The sequence below is a fragment of the Rhinolophus hipposideros genome (assembly GCF_964194185.1).
Source record: "Rhinolophus hipposideros genome assembly, chromosome: 4".
Lineage (NCBI taxonomy): Eukaryota > Metazoa > Chordata > Mammalia > Chiroptera > Rhinolophidae > Rhinolophus > Rhinolophus hipposideros.
In genome coordinates this window covers 100,519,733-100,536,512 of record NC_138050.1, presented here as the reverse complement: position 1 = coordinate 100,536,512, position 16,780 = coordinate 100,519,733, and the positions used below count along the sequence as shown (strand labels likewise).

At 43.0% G+C, this 16,780-nt stretch overlaps 1 protein-coding gene across 9 annotated transcripts in view; it reads left to right on the top strand.

The window, feature by feature from the left end:
- ENOX1 (ecto-NOX disulfide-thiol exchanger 1) overlaps positions 1-16,780 on the top strand; it is a 512,775-nt gene that overhangs the window by 482,479 nt on the left and 13,516 nt on the right. For all 9 annotated transcript variants that reach the window (XM_081045517.1, XM_081045515.1, XM_081045511.1 and 6 more), the window contains one exon: positions 10,192-10,294. In XM_081045517.1, the coding sequence (XP_080901643.1) occupies positions 10,192-10,294 (103 nt within the window). The remainder of the gene's footprint in view (positions 1-10,191; positions 10,295-16,780) is intronic.

The window sequence follows — 16,780 nt, the reverse complement described above, 5'->3', positions numbered from 1 at the left end:
ACTCTGAATCTGCCCATTCTTCCTTCTGAATGGCTTCTGCATCCCCATTTCCCCTTTTCCTTGCTCCTCAATGGTTTTGGGCCTGTGGCTGGCCCTCCACATGGGACCCCCGCCGAGCCTCTTCCCCGCTCAGCTGTCCTGCATGTGGCCCACGTTCAATGTATGGAGGGCTGCTTAGACCATGGCTTTCCTCCCCCGACGTCTTCCAAACTAGGACAGCCTGTGTGCTGCATGGCATCTTATTCATCATGTCCCACAATAAGTTAGGCTTGTACAAAGGAAGTCTGTCACCACCTCACAGCAACAGACAGCCAGGCCCCGTCCCTACTAACACTGCTTCTGGAACAGGCCCTGCTGGCTTCCTGCCCTGCTTCCATTTGCATTCACAACTGCGAGCGCCACTGCTCATCCGTCCTGCCTGGAGCCCTGCTGGCACCTGAATGGGCTGGGCTATAGGCAGCCCTCAGAAGGGGATTCGGTCCCTGTGCTCAACAGGCGTGTTTTAACTGACAGGGTTAGAATAGGTGCCGGGAGGGTAATCAAGAGGCAGCTTAGCCCAGTACTTAAGGCCGTGGAGCGAGACAGCATTGGTTCAAGTCTCAGGTCTGCTTCTTGCTAGTTGTGTGACCTTCGGCAAGTCATTAGCCTCTCTGTGCCTCAATTTCCTCATCCATAAAATGGGAAAGCAATAGTACTGACATCATAGGGCTGTGGTGAGCATTAAAGGAGTCCATATTTGTAAAGTTCTTATAATTCTACCTGCGCATAGTAAGCACTCTATAAGTGTTTATCAAATAAATACAACCAAGGACGACCTAAAAGGAAGGCCACCGGGAGAAATGCTGTATCTGGGTGTCTCTAGCTCCTAAACCACACCAGTCTTTCTGAAAAGTGTCCTTTTTATGACCTGTAACTAGTTCTCACCTATTCTAATCTTTGCAGTTGGAATTCTTAGAAAGCACAGGCCTTAGCGTTACCTGAGAACATAGGGATGCACTCCGGGCCAGCAGTGAACCCTAGTGAGGTGGAACATCTCAGCATGTAAGCTGTGGTCATGTTGATGAAATGGCTGAATCTTGGCCGAGGGCAGAAGCCCTGCACGTCCACTTCCAAATTCTCTCTGAGGCTGAAGCCTGTTGGGCTTCTGGCCTCCCCTCACACACCCCTAAACACCAAAGGCTCCTGGGGAAACATCACAGATAGGTGGGAGCCCACAACCTTGGCACCAGGGGTACTGAGCTTCAGCACCTGATGCTATTAGCAGGGCCTGGGGACTCGTAACCCACAGAAAATTCCCAAGGGCCTCTTGGCTCCTGGGGATGGATAAATTCTTACTTTCCCTTGAACCAGAAGAAATTCTGAAGCTTAGTCACTTATGCTCATCCATCCTTTTCACAGCTGTTGGCTTTTGTATGATTTTTCTTGCTCTGCTTCTTTCCTTTCTAATTTTTTCTGGGCTCTGAAATCCGGGATAAGGACATATTGTCTATACCGAGTGGGCAGCCTTATTCTGAAGGGAAGCTGCAACTCAAGGACAGGGCCATGGAGCAGGCATGGGATTCTGGAGCAAGAAGATGCAGTAGAGGTTGTCTCCTTCGAATCTGTCTCCTACAAATAGAAGTGAGGAAACAAGGGTGCACAGCAAGTCAGTGGTAATTCACACCCGCCTGCTGCGTCCAAACCCATCATTTGCTCACTATTTCAGGCCACTGTGTGTGTGTCATGTATCCGCCACTGGGCACCTGCTCCATGCTAGTCACTGGCTCATAAAGGGAAGGCTGGGAGGTACCGCCATTCTCCTTCCTGACCCCAGTTCTAATCTTACAAGGAACAGCTTGAAGGTTATCGGAGACTGGAATACCACTTGATGAATTGTTTTTGGTACTTTGACCAAAAAAACTGTGAGTAAAGGGTACTGAAGTAGCTGATTGGCATCTTGACTGTGGTCTCCAGGGCCCCTGGTTTCACGGAGTGTGATGTTGAAGAGTAAGGTGTAGCAGAAAACAGCAACACAAGGCCGTGGAACAAGGAAAGCAGAGAAATGGAGCCTTGTGGTGTGGTGTTAGCAGAGTGGGAGGTGGCATGGGGAAGCTTTACCACGCAGATCTTCACACAGTCCCACTCACCGTGCAGTCGTAGCTGGAGAGGCTGCCAGCCTTTGGAGGGTCATAGGGAAGTCACGTGGTGGTGACCTTCCTACCTACCATGTGTTATTCAGTGAGGTAGTCGCTACTGGCTGTACATACAGCTCTTCCCAATGACACCTGCATGTCATTGACTTTATTTCTTTTTAAATTATAAGGATAGCAGTATAACCGCATTGCCACAGAACATGTAGAAAAGAGAAAACATGCACTCTTTGAACACGACCATGGTTAACGTACATATTTTTGCACATACGTTTTTATATGACTACAGTCAAAGTCATAAACAGAATTCTTACATGTACTGAATCTACATATGTATTATTCAACTGTTCTGTATCCAGCCGGTCCTTTGAATAATAAAAGTGAGTGACGATGATACTATTGATGCCACCATGTATTCCTAGATATTTATAATTTTCCCAAGCACCATCTCACTTACGGCACTTGGTCCGCATGGCACCCCTGGGTGATGGGTATAGGTTGTTAATCATGTCTTACAGAAGAGGACGTTTTAAAATGCCCTGCCTAAAGTCATCCAGTCCGTAAGTAATGGTGGCAGAGTTAAAGCACAGTTTCCACTAGGCCATCTGCTTCACCTTCTCAGATACGGTGACTGCTTTAAAGGAGTTGCTGGTTTTGCTGAAGAAACAAACACAGGTGGAAATCCATTCTGTCTAAATGTGTGCATGATCGGCTTCTATTATCAGTGACATGGGTAATGTGTTGAGATAAGGAAAACTTACAAGTAGCTTGAAATGAGTGCCTCTGAGAGATATGGGATTTGCACTGTGTATACAAAGGTAACTAGGAAGTGGTGAAGAAAAGGGAGGACAGGGCTTGCCCAAGCCTGGCCAGTCCTTGGTGGAAGAGCCAAGGCTCAGCTCTGTCTCTCCTACCAGCTCGTGGCCATCTCTCATTTGGAATTCATCTGGGCAGTGGTAAATGCAAGTAGGCAAACCTCGAGGTCAGTGATGATAAATCACAGAAGTGAAAAAGTTAACTGCGATGAGAGCTGAACCCATGAGAATGAAAGACCTCTGATAGAAAGTAGAGAAGAAAAAGTGGTGACTGAACTTGGGCAAGTACCAAAGTTAGAGTTTAAGAAGAAGAAAATGACCTTCTTCTCCGTGTGCAGTGGACCAGCAGAGGGAATAGAAAAGCCAGTGAGGACTAAACCAAAACTTAACGAGGAAAAGGAAAGAAAAACACAGGACCTTCTAGGTAACAGAAGCAAGTGAGGCAGACGGTTCAAGAGGTGCTGATGTCAAGTGATGTCAAGTCCCACGTGGTAAGAGGGCTGAGATAATGCAGGCAGTCACTGACAAATCTTTCAAAGAGCAGTTTCATGGGGTAGTTGATGAGAAGACTGAGATTTCAGGTGGGGAGGCTGTAGGTACAATGGGGGTACACCTTCTAGAGGCTTTGCAGTGGAAAGTAAACAGCACCAAAGTTAAAGAGGCCACGGGAATAAGAAACAAAGGGAATAACAAAAGGATTTTATAAACTGGGGAAGCCATTATGATTGGTTCTTAGGGGTTTGGGTGGGTAGAGGAGAACAAAAACAAAACAGCAGTAAAGTACAATTCTAGCTCAGTAAATTACTGCACAAGAGCTTTCCTAAAGGGATAAATTACTTCGATCATTTCTCAAAGTAACTGATACGGACTCTTAGAGGGGAAATGTCTGCCTTCAAGTAGCTAACTCTTTAAGAAGTCTTTTTGAAAAAGGCCATGCTGTCTCGTTTCTAGTTATAGAAAACCTCTTCCAGGCCTTTAATGAATCCTTCTAAGTGTCACAGAAATTAGAGTTAAAGGTAAACTGAGAAAAGATTTATTAGACAATCTTGTCCATTCTCCTGCCAAGTGTAGAATTGTTACGTATTGTGCATTTTCTAGTCTGGAGAGCTTTTTATTGTGTCAAGTAGCTGGTGGTCTCAGCACTTCCCTTAGAAAACTATTTCATAATCCTATTGACCTCTGCAAGGAAACTTTTTTTTTTTGCCTTTATAAGAGGAAGTTTTATTGTCAGTTATTTACCTTAGTTGTTTCAGAATTTGCAAGGAAGCTCTAGATCCCCATCCCAATGGTTCTTTCCCAGTGTATACACTGTTAACAATTTGTCCTTTGTAACCTCCTTCACCTCCCAACCCCATCTACCCTTACCCACGTCCAATTTGCAATCTGGAACACCTTTCTAGAACAACTAGTAGACACATCATTCTTTGGTGCCTATTACATCTATCGGTGAAGGATTTGAATGTGATAGATGAAAAAGAGTCTTCATAATTTTGTGTTTCTAATGGAGAAACTTTCCCATTCTAAGGTTCCTTCCATTGTCCAGAGATTTGGGGTGGAAGTATTAACGACAGTGATGTTTTAAGACATGCACAAAACCTTGCTAACTCATGATCCAATGTCCCAGTAAAAGGTGTTGCCCTATAACTAAATATAAATTAGAACATCCGAAGTAGAAAATATGAAACTCTTAAGATAGGACTTAAGACTTGAACCATGTTTTTTCCAGAGTTAAAGATGAAGCATAAACTATGTCCTCTGATACCCTTGAGGACGTGCTATCCTACTGTTTAATATTGTGGCCAATTGGTCCCTATTGTGATGGGTTGTTTTCATAGAAGATTTTGGCAACTGTCCGTTTGAGGTTTTATCTTGTACTACCAGACAGCGTCATCAGACTTATCCTCCTGGATCTTACAACCTGATCATCCCCCCACGAAGGGGGTATGGAGGCCTAACATGCAGTGAGCTGCATTACAGGAGAGCAACACTGAGCTGGGGGAACCGACCTCTTTTATATCAAGCAGTAAGCAAGCCTTTTCTTTGTCCCAGAAGGAGACATAAAGGTTGCGTGCCACACACACAAACCTGAGAAATGGCCCATAAAAAACACCTGTCAGGGCCTTGCTGAGTTCAAAAACCTGGACATCCTACTTTCTCCCAAAGAGCTTGACAAGATGTCATGGAAACCTTAAGTTCAACATTTTCAAAGTGAAATGTGTCATCTTCTCCCATACTTGCTTCTTCCTCTGTTTTCCTCTTTACCAAGGTACCTACTCATTCTCATCATTCTCCTCATCCTCAAGTCACCAGATATGTTTTAGTTCTACCTCTCAAATATCTCTTATGTTTTGCATACCACTGACTGGGTTTGGACCCTCCTCATGAAAAGGTAAAAAAATAAACAGACTATTGCAGTAGGCTCCAACCTGGCAGCCCTGCCTCCAGTTTCACTGCCTCCAAACCAGTAATCTAAAATTCTTCATTGTTCATGTAAAGCGTCTACTGAACACTCTTCACTGGTTAAGCCTTCCAAACAAAATGCAAACTCCTCATCGTGGTCTGCCTACTCCTCCAGTTCCATCTACTCTCATTTCCAATACGGTTTCGTATAGACCTTTTGTAAGAATTACTTGCTGGTTCTTGAGTAAGCATGTGCGAACTGCCACTTTGGACTCAGTGTCCTTAAAACCTTAGCATTCCTTGGCATTGAGTAGGCATGGGCTACATGTATGTGGCATAAACATGTATTGGGTGGCTAAAGTAAAACCAGGCTTAGCTTAAATGCAACAGTAGTTTGGTTTGGGGAGTTATTTAGTTTCACATTTTCTCTGTGTATTTACCAGTCATGATGGTGGAGCTCTTTTGACAAACACTGGGAGATCATAGATTCATAGACACTAAGGACAGCCATGGAGAGAGGGGACAGATGTCTCTTGCATCTCCTTGGTAGTTTGTAGACTACCCCAAATTCACAGCCTACCAATAATTATAATTGTCTTATTGAATTGAACAAACTTTTGTAAATACAGACAGATCAAATTAACTTAATTTTTCTAAGAAACCCATGATTAATGAGTCATTAAATCAATCCCCCCTTTTTATAAAAAGAAAGAAAAAAAACCTAAGCATTTTGTTTAATGCTTTCCATTGAAGCTCTGACCTCCACCTGCTTTTTCTTACAAAGAAATCTAGGCTCTTTAAATGACATAATCTTAGAACAGAGAAATTTCCAAAGAATTAAAACAGCTGTGGATCTTTGTTTTCATGATTACATAATGAAATCATATGGTCATGTGATGGTGTCCTTTACGGCCTTTTTTACAAGCTTTGTGGATTTCTTTTTAGTTAAAGTTTATTGGGGTGACAATTGTTAGTAAAGTTACATAGATTTCAGGTGTACAATTCTGTATTACATCATCTATAAATCCCACTGTGTGTTTACCACCCAGAGTCAGTTCACCTTCCATCACCATATATTTGATCCCCCTTACCCTCATCACCCATCCCCCACCCCCTTACCCTCTGGTAACCACTAAACTATTGTCTGTGTCTATGAATTTTTTTTCTTCATTTGTTTGTCTTGTTCTTTCGTTGTTTTCAGTTTTATAGACCACATATCAGTGAAATCATATGGTTGTCTGACTTATTTCACTTAGCATTATAATCTCAAGATCCATCCATGTTGTCGCAAATGGCACTATTTCATCTTTTCTTATGGCAGAATAGTATTCCGCCTTTTTTTTTTTTATATAGTGGAAAAAACAAAAGCACAGAATATCAAGTGGCTTGCTAAATTCAATAGTCTATCTTCTAGCCCTTACACTGCATCCATATTAACTTGAAATTTTGTCTCTGGCAAAATGTGTGACCTACACATTCACCCCTCTCGTTAATTCTGCGACTTTGTCAGCAAGAGTCTGAGCGTTTGGATCCTGCCTGAGGCAGGCTTGCACTGCAGGGGGCTTAGTCAGTAGTGACGCCTTTGAGCAGTCCCAAGTTGGTCCACTTCACCAAAGGATGTTAGAGGCCCACGTCTCACACTAACATGCTTGGACACACCTTTGACTATAATAGAAATCTTCCTTTTGGAGATTCTTGCGGCCAACTTATTACAGTCTGCACGCACTCCTTGGAGCCTGCCGGGCCAGCCTGGTTAGGTACTGTATCGCTTCCCTTCTGGAGAGTCAGAAAAGCACCTCCACCTCCTTCTGGACACAGCTCGTAACAGTACCAAAGGCTGACGCATCTGCCAGCCTCAGGTCTGTCAGGCCCAGGCCTGCCAGACACGTGTGGGAGCCTTGCAAAGAGATGACCCCTGATGGTGACCATGTAGGAGCACCGCATTCGTGGTCAGCAGAGCACAGGCCACAGCATTCAATCTTAAGAACTATTTCCACAGAAAGGTAATCCTAGGTCTCTTTCTGTCTTTGCACCCTCATCTGCCCAAACCTAAAACATCATCAAAGCAACCTCACTGGGAGGCCACACTGACCCCCCGTAGATGCGTTAATTCAGCAGCATTTCCTGGGCTTGCTCAGAGTCCCCCTTGTTTTTATGACCCCAGCTTGGAACATGGGGACGGGTACGTAGTAGCTTTCTGGAGCGGTCTCAGTGTGTTCTGCCATTGCCATTTCCTGCTGGCTTCCAGTGTGCTGCCAGCCTTCTCTGGTCCATTTCCCTCCCTAAACCTGGATTCGCCACTGTGTGATGGCCCCAGGACACAACTCAATTTTGGCAATTAGTGTGGGCATTTTGTCTGCTGAACTCTTCTCAGTAATTTCATTTTTCCCCAATTATCATGTGAACAGATCTGTGAACAAATCACCCTTTCTTGGAGATACTGTTTCCACTCGGCCCTGGGGTTCATTATTTATATTTTTCTGAAGTGATACAATCATCGCCCTAATTACTATTTTTCCATCCTCTTTCCTCCTACACCTCTGTTGGGAGACCTTTCCAGAACCTGTACTCTGCTCGACAGTCTTCCCCTCCCAGTGCCAGGCGTGGAAGTCCAGTACCACTTGTCTGTGGGACCTCTTTGTCCTTAGGGCATACCACTAAGAGAAATCAGCATGCTCCCTGACCCCACTCACCGAGGGAGATGAAGTGCCCCTCTGTGCTCTCGTGTCCCTCTGTGTCCCTCTAGGCTGTGTCAACCGCCTAACCGGAAAATACGGTATGTAATTGAAACACAGGAGCAATGTGTATCCTCTTCCCGGGAACTCCTCTTTGTAAAATATATATGTTCCTCGCATCTACATAAGCCTTTGGGTTTGTTCTGATCTAAAGTTCTCGATTGCGTTTCTGCTGGGGCTGGTTTGCAAGGTCCCGTTTTGAAAGCCATGTGAGCACCTTTCTTCTCTAGCGAACTTCTATGTCCAGCTGGCTCCAGCCTTTCCCTAGACTGTTCCCAAAACCCTTTCTGACCCTTTGTCCTCACGGGCACACTCCTACCGTCAGCCTATCTCGGGCCTCAGTAAGTGGCTTCCTTCTGATCTACCACTGTGGCCCCTCAATTCTTTACCCATCTTCCCCTCTCACTCAGTCTCCAGCAGGTAAGTGTGACCTTTCAAGGAGCCAAATGCTCACCAAGTGTTTCCAACTTTCTCAGGAGGAACTGCCTTCCTGACAATCTCTAATTATCTCTGATTTACAAAATGATAGGTCATAGGTCAAAGTCAGTTCCCAGATCTATTTTGACCGGCATGCACTGAGGGCTTTTCTTTTCTTTTCTTTTTTTTTTATTTGAATGTCTCCAGATGGGGTTTGTGTTCTTTACATGCTCAATATGCTCCAAACAATTCTCTGTATTCTCTTACCTGTCCAATTTTGTTACTTTGTAGTAACTACAAAATATTCTATAACTGGTTCCAGCCATGGTAACACCTGCCAAACCGTTTGCCCAGACTTTCTAAGTTCTCCTTTGTCCCTACCTACCCTCTATCGTTTTGGCAGATTCCCCACCATCTATGGGAAATGTCCTTAACTCTTTTCTCAGTATTCTAATCCTTCTTTGAGACCTATCTTTCAGCAAGAAATTTCCCCCCAACAAGATTCAGCTACCCTAAAGACTTATCCCATACACCGAGTTTCCCTGAAAATAAGACCTAGCCAGACCATCAGCTCTAATGCACCTTTTGGAGCAAAAATTAATATAAGACCCGGTCTTATTTCACTATAAGACTGGGTATAATATAATATAATATAATATAATATAACATAACATAATATAATATATATAATACCGGGTCTTATATTAATTTTTGCTCCAAAAGACGCATTGGAGCTGATGGTCTGGCTCGGTCTTATTTTGGGGGAAACATGGTATGCAGGTTTCTGGTCATTAAATTTGACTTTCTGTTAAATCACTGTCCATATTTTGAGTCCTAATATCACGTCTAGAAGGATATGAGTCAAAGCCTTTTCTCTGGTTTTAAATAAAAAAATGACTATAGAAAGAACTAAAAATAGCCCAGCCTTAGTGTTTTGTGTGTTATTGGTTTGCCGTACAATTCTTCATTTCTAGTTTCCAAAGAAAAGAATTTCCCAACCTTTGCTTTATCTACTGTTTGCAGTTGTGTATAAGGATATAGACCTTCTCAACTTAAGCACTCCTACCTCCCCTCCTCAGTGGGCCCCGTTTCTCTCATATGCACACAAATTGCTAGCATAGTATTATAAATCAGCCTGTGTATGCTCTTCAGAAAATTTTTCATATTTGAGATAAAACATGTTAGAGCAGCTACAGTAAAATATAGTCTTTGCTAGCACAATTTACTCAAAATGTGGACAAAACTTAAGATAACTTGCACCAAATTTGCCACTTGTGCAGAGAATTACTTGGTTCGCTGAGAGCTGTAGCCAGGAGCCTAAGTTTTAGAATTACTTTCCACTATTGGGCCAGGAGATTAATTACTTGTAAAAGTTGACCTTCAGGGGCGGCCGGTTAGCTCAGTTGGTTAGAGCATGATGCTCGTAACACCAGGGTTGCTGGTTCGATCCCCGCATAGGCCACTATGAGCTGCGCCCTCCACAGCTACCTTGAAACAACTACTTGACTTGGAGCTGATGGGTCCTAGAAAAACACTTAAAATAAATACAAGTTAAAAATAAAAAAAGTTGACCTTTAGTTATAAATGACAGTGATGACCTCTTTTATAGGGTTTAGGTGACTTGGTGGCTTTTATTGAAATAGAGAGACTTTACATAAATAAATACCCGTACGTTTTTGTTTTTTAACTTTATAGGAGATCAATGTCTTGACAGTCGCATTGGTCAACCAAGACCGAGAGAACAACATTGAGAAAAGAAGTCAAGGCTTAAAATCCGAGAAAGAGGCTCTGCTAATTGGTAAGGAAATCATGTTTTCCTCATCTGTTCTCTTAAATAATTCTTAGGTACTCCACTTAAATATCATTTAAGTAATTCACCTCCAACTTGTTAATGATTTAAATAGCTTTGTCTTCTGGTCAGAGGTGAAATGAACTTCGTCAAGATTATATTACGTACATTCCAAATTAGGAGCGTACAGACCAATGGGGGTTTGGCTCTTCTGTAACTGTGTATATTAGTTGCTTGTCCAACATAAAACTGAGTACAGGAAGACAGATTAATTTGCATCTCACATGTTACAAATCCGAGTTTCAAAATTTGGACATATCGCTTCCAACTAGAGGCCAGGTTGGGTCCATTCCAAAAGTTCCAAACCAAGCCAGATCCCCAGGCTCACAAGAGGCCATGTCCTCAGGCCAGGACAATGATGCTGACCACAGAGGGACACCCTGACCAGCAGTTAGGCCGATGCAGGACAGTCCAATCCATATATATATAGCAATCCTAGTTATATGTGGTGATCTGTGACACTAATTTATCTGGGCAAAGGCATGGATTCTTTCCAGACATTCTCATGACCATTTTAGAAGGTTGGAGTCTTTAACACATGAAACTAAGGTTCATATCACAGAAGATCAGAGGGATTTCACTGATAACATAATTAGAACCTCACAGATTTGGAACCTAAGTCCCTTGGGAGTTCAACCTCTATGTCAGATTTTCTGCTTGGAGGTTAATGGAGACAGAGGGTTATGTTCCAACTCAACTAAAGAAGATAGGCCCTTAGAAAGCACTTTATTATTGTGATTTCTGGATTATTTATTTTGCACTCAATCCTTGTGAAGACAGGTTGACATCTAATTGGACCTAAAAGAATTACCTTTTTATGGGGGCATTGCAGGGTAGCATTTTACATCTCCCAACACATTAGATCAGCTTGACATTGCCTATCTCTATGCCAGAACTCCTCATTCATTTCGTATACGGCCTAATGTTGGATTTGGCTTTGAACTTGTGTGGGATACAGTAAGTCGACACTTTTGATTTAGGACCAAACCTAAATCAAAATGTTTGGCTGGAAACCACTGGCTATTGTTTTGAAGGTGAATGGATGAAAATTTTTTTACTAGTAGACAAATGGCTTTGAAGAGATGTTGACAGAGTAATTCTGGGTCTGTGTCACTCCATCTTTTCTTGCTTTTTAATTAGTTTTAATACAATAGATTTCCAATCCCACCTGTCAGTGCTGGTCGTCATTGTAAATCCTATCCAGATACAGTCAAAACCTTCTCCACAACTGTTTTTTTATAAAGCAATTGTTCTTCAAAACTTTCTCAGACTCCTGAGAAGCGTCCTCAGAGTCTAACTGATCAGGCAAACTTCTTTACATATCCTCCCTACTCCTCTGAAGTTGAGGACATATTATGGGAAACCAAGATGCTTCTTTACATCAAGCCCTCCCCCAACCACCACCGTTTCCATCACTGTGACCATTTCACGCATCTGCACACAACCGTCTGCATCTCAATTGGAATGTTCCCCCTCACACATGGGTATTAAGAAACAGAATGGGATGTAGAGAAATGCACTTTATAAAGGTTGAGTGGTGACTTTTGGTGTTTTCAGTGAATTGAGAGTTGCGACTATATTTCGGCTGCACCTGAGAAAAGTAATCTGGGAAGTGTGTTCTTCTCTAAAAGCTACTGACCACAAAGAATGAGTCATTGACCTAGATCTTGTTTCCAAGATGCAAATGTCCGTATCAATAAATCAACCAACATTTGTCAAGAGCCTACTAGAAAAATTACAAGCCTTCATTGTGGAAAGGATCCATTTGGGCAGCCTGTTTAAAAGGCAGAATGTTTCGCCCCACACAGAGAGATTCTGTTTATTGTAAAACTAACATCTGAGGTGACACGGACGCAGGTACTTCTGGGACCGTGTTTTAGGAACTACCGGCTTGCCATATGCCGAGAACTGTGTTAGTGAATGGGGGTGACAGGGTGATCTCTCTCCTCAGGCAGTTCATAGACGAGTGGGACAGAAAGCGGTTAATGGCAATGAAATGTGGTTCCCGCTAAAATCAGAAACACAGAGGGGCTACTTGCTATAGATGCCTCATGGGAAGGTAGGATGCGCAGGGTTTTTCTGGACAGATAAGGAAGCTGCCAAGACCATTCCAGATACAAGAAACAGTTTACTGAAAGGCCCAAATACAGTCTCAGGGGGTTAGTTAAAGTAAGACAGACAGACAGATATTAAAAAAAAAAAAAAAAAAAAAAAGAACAGTGCAAGATCAGGTGCTGTACTCACCACATAAATGGATCAAACTGCTTTATGGAAACTTCAACGTTTTTGGAATCCCAAGACACTGAGAAGCATCAGCCCAAACCACAAGTGTTTGATCAGTCTACCACCCACCCACAGCCTTGCCTCTTGCTTTTTCACTCTGCAGCTGCCCAGAGACAGCTGTCCCCTCGTGGCTTAGTAGGAAGCGCTGATTTTACAGAGCATTCTCCCTGCTGGCTCTCCAGTTCAGTGTCCTTGGAGCCTTCGTATAGGCTGCAACATGAAGCAAGCATACTTCAGGTTGGCATATGGTCAGGCGTCCATTGGTTTCCAGCGAGATATGACTGTCTAGAGCAAGCTGTTGCTCTGCAGACCTGAGGTTCCGTGGCTGCTCCCAGCCCCGCTCCAGTGAACTGATAGTCCTGGGGTTTTCTGAGCTTTCCCACGAGACTCCCCACCACCGTGGATGTAGGGAAAGCTAATCTAGGCCAGAACCTTACAGTTTGGAACGAAACTCCAAGCAGCCTGAGGAAGGGGAGCGTATTCTGGTAGGATCCCACTTCTCATCCAACTTAAAGAGAATACTGCATTGACCAAATTGAACGTACAAACTGATATTTTGGTCTCATCAGATAACCAATAAATTTTTTTTTAAAGTCCATAAGAGGAAACGAGGGTAGTGGGATGGATTGGCCCTGTGACAAAACACAGTTCCTGGTGATCTTTAAATGGTGCTAACCACGGGAGGCCCACTGTGAGTGTCTGTGGATGGAGGTGGCTGATGCACTGTGCAAACTGCTTAGCCGCCGCCACCTGACTCCTCACAGTGTACAAACGGAGGAGCTTTGACCGGGTGATGTTTCTCAGCTCAGTCCTCAAAGTCTGCGAGGGCTGTTACGGAAGCTGCATTGCCCGTAGGCGGAGCTCTCATATGTCGGAAGATCAGACCATCAACACATAAACGTGCACTCTACTGCCTTACACCTTTAGCATTAAAGAGAAGGTCGGGGTGATCACTTCGTAAGTTATTGAAGTGTCTAATCACTGTGTTGTACACCTGAAACTAATATACTATTGTAGGTCGACTGCAACTGAAAATTTATTTTTAAATTTAATAAAAATTAAAAAATGAAACCAAAAAAATGTACGGCATAGCGACTATAGTTCAATAATACCGTGTTGCATATTTCAGAGTTGATTGGATAGTAGATCTTAAAAATTCTCATCACAGACAAAAAATTTTGTTAACTATGTATGATGATAGATGTTAACTAGAGTTACTGTGATCATTTCACTATATATAGAAATACCGAGTCGTTATGTAATATACCTAATACTAAAACAATGTTGCACGCTAATTACATCTCAATTTTTAAAACTTTGATTTGCTAAAAAAAAAAAAGGAAATCTTGTCTTGACCCCATGACCCTTTTCAACCAACAGCCCATTTCCCTGTTCACCATCCAAAGCATAACTTCTCTAAGCAGTGTCTGCGCTCACAGTCTTCATTTCCTTTCCTCCACTCCCTTGAGCCCACTGCAGCCTGGCTTGCATCCTCACGCTGAAGCTGTTCAGATCAGTGTGACCAAAGAACGTCACGTGGCCAATTTCTCAACTCCCGCCATCTGTCAGCTGCCCTTGATACTCACATCTTCTAGAAGGACTTTCTCCTCTTGGCTTTCACGACACCACTCTTTCTTAATGATCACTCCCTGTAAGATTCCTTTGATGAGTTTTCCTCAGCTTAAACTCTAAATCCTGGGCCTCTTCAGGATGCAGTCTTGAGGTCTCTTCACTCGCTAGGTGATCTCGATGAGTACTTTGACTTCAAATCCCTTCTAGTTGCCCCTGACTCACAAATTCGCATCATCTCCAACTACCCTTTGGCATCTCCACTTAGATACTAATGGACCTCTCACATTTAATAAGGCTAAAACAGAACTCTTGATCCTACCCTTTTCTCTGCCCTAATATGCTCCTCCCCTGGTCGTCCCATCTGAGGAAATGGTACCACCCGGTTGCTAAGGACGGATACTGAGGAGTCATCCTTGATTCCTCCTGAATGTTTACCATTCACATGCAGGCCATCAGCTCCACCTTCAATGGCCACTACTGTGCGATCCACATCACTGCGTACCACTTCACGTCTTGTGTAAATGCTTCTAATTGGTCATCCAGTTTCCCTTTCATCTATTCACCACACAGCAACTTGAATGAAATTTTAAAAACACAATTTAGATCATATCATGCCCCTGCTCAGAACACTTCCGCTGGTTTCCTACTGTATTTAGCATTTAATCCAAACCCCTACCTCTGGCAGACAAGGCTCCCCGCCTACTTCTAATAGCATGCTGTCCCACTCCCCAGCCAAGCATGTCCCTGCCAGCTTATTTCCACCTCAGGTCCTTTGCACTTCCTGTTGCCTGTACCTGGAGTAATCTTCTTCCAGGATCTCTGTGGCTGGCTCCTTCTCACCTAATACTCAGGCAACTGTACCTTCACTCAACCTCCCGGTGCAAAGTAGCACTCCACAAGCTTGAGGTTACCCTCCATTCTATCCTAGTACCTCTTGTTGTCTTCACTTTGCTTACAGCTATCTGAAAATAGCTCCATTCATCTTTACGTTTATCATCGGGTTTGCTTACCTCGAATGTAAGTTCCCCCAGAGCAGGGACCTTGTCTGTCCTGTCATCTGGCACCTTGACACCTAATTGCGGCTAAGGAGGTGATTAAAGAAGAGTGGATGAAGCAGTAAGCAGCTAGTAGCAGTTGGCTAATTTAAATGCTGCCCCTTTGATCCTCAGTCTATAAATCAGAATGAACTAGATGATTTTGGTGCGAAAAGCCCAAAATGCCTTTGTGCCTGTTTAAATGTGCCTTCCTAATGAGGGATTTACCACTGAGCTGGTTTGTGTATCTCTCTAATGTAGTTTTTAAAGCCCTGAGATGTGCAAAAAGCTTAAGAGTACCGACAACCTCCTGTACTCCTTTCTTATGTTCAGAAATTAGGTACTTCCACCGTTGGGAAACCCATTCTTAAATATGGAGACCTCTACGTCTCCGTGAAATGGCCAGGACCAATTGTTGTGTCTGTCCCTTTGGAGATTCACCAATTCAGTAATTCAGGCTAAGTTCTCCACCCTCAGTTCCTAGTGTTCCTTTTACGAAGCCTTTACGTCCCTCCCAGAGGACCATAAAGTCGTCTCCAGCTTCTGGAGCATTTTTCCTTCAATTTTGAGTTACAGCTATGGTTCTTTTGATTTAAAAAAAAAAAAAATCCCAGTTCTTTCAAAGGAGCAGCACGGAAGATTTAGTTGATTATTTAGGAAGCTTCCCCCAAATGAATCTGATCCAAAGCCAGGCTCTAGAAATGACGTTTTCTCAGGTAGCATGACCGATGCTTCCGGGACGCTAGTAGGATGGGGCAGGGAAGGAAGCAGGCGGAGGAGGGGCACAGTATTGAGAGGATGAAGACTGGCGCTTCCCACGTCTGCTGTATCTCTAGCAATACTGAATAACTAGGTTGCCATTCATAGGAAAAGTTTGGGAAACCTTTATTTAACTACCTGCCTTGGCTCCACAGGTCTCTACATTTTAGACAATTGCTAAACTTTTATAAAGAAAAGCTACTGGCTTGTTAATATTAACTACCATTGAGATGGTTCTGTATACCGTCCTAAGAAAAAATATTCATTTCTGAGTCAGAATTTCCAATTTGATTTTAGTAAGATATATATAAATCATATTAGTTTTACAAACAAAATCGTTTCAATAGTTTCCATGCCCAAAGATTAACAAAACTAATAATTTAAAAAAGATAAACAAATAGGACTACATAAAACTAAAAAGCTTCTTCTGCGCAGTAAGGAAACCATCAACAACACCAAGAGGTAACCAACCAACTAGGGAAGATATTTGCAAGTGATATTTCCAATAAGTGGCTAATATCCAAAATATATAAAGAACTCATATCACTCCACAACAACAACCACAACAAACAAACAAACAAAACAGTTAAAAAATTGGCATAGGATCTGAATAAACATTTTTCCAAGGAAGACACAGAGATGGCAAACAGGCGCATGAAATGGTGCTTAATGTCACTAATTATTAGGGAAATGCAAATCAAAACCAATGAGATATCACCTCGTACCTGTTAGAATGACTGTCATCAATAAGTCAACAAATAACAGGTGCTGGTGAGCATGTGGACAA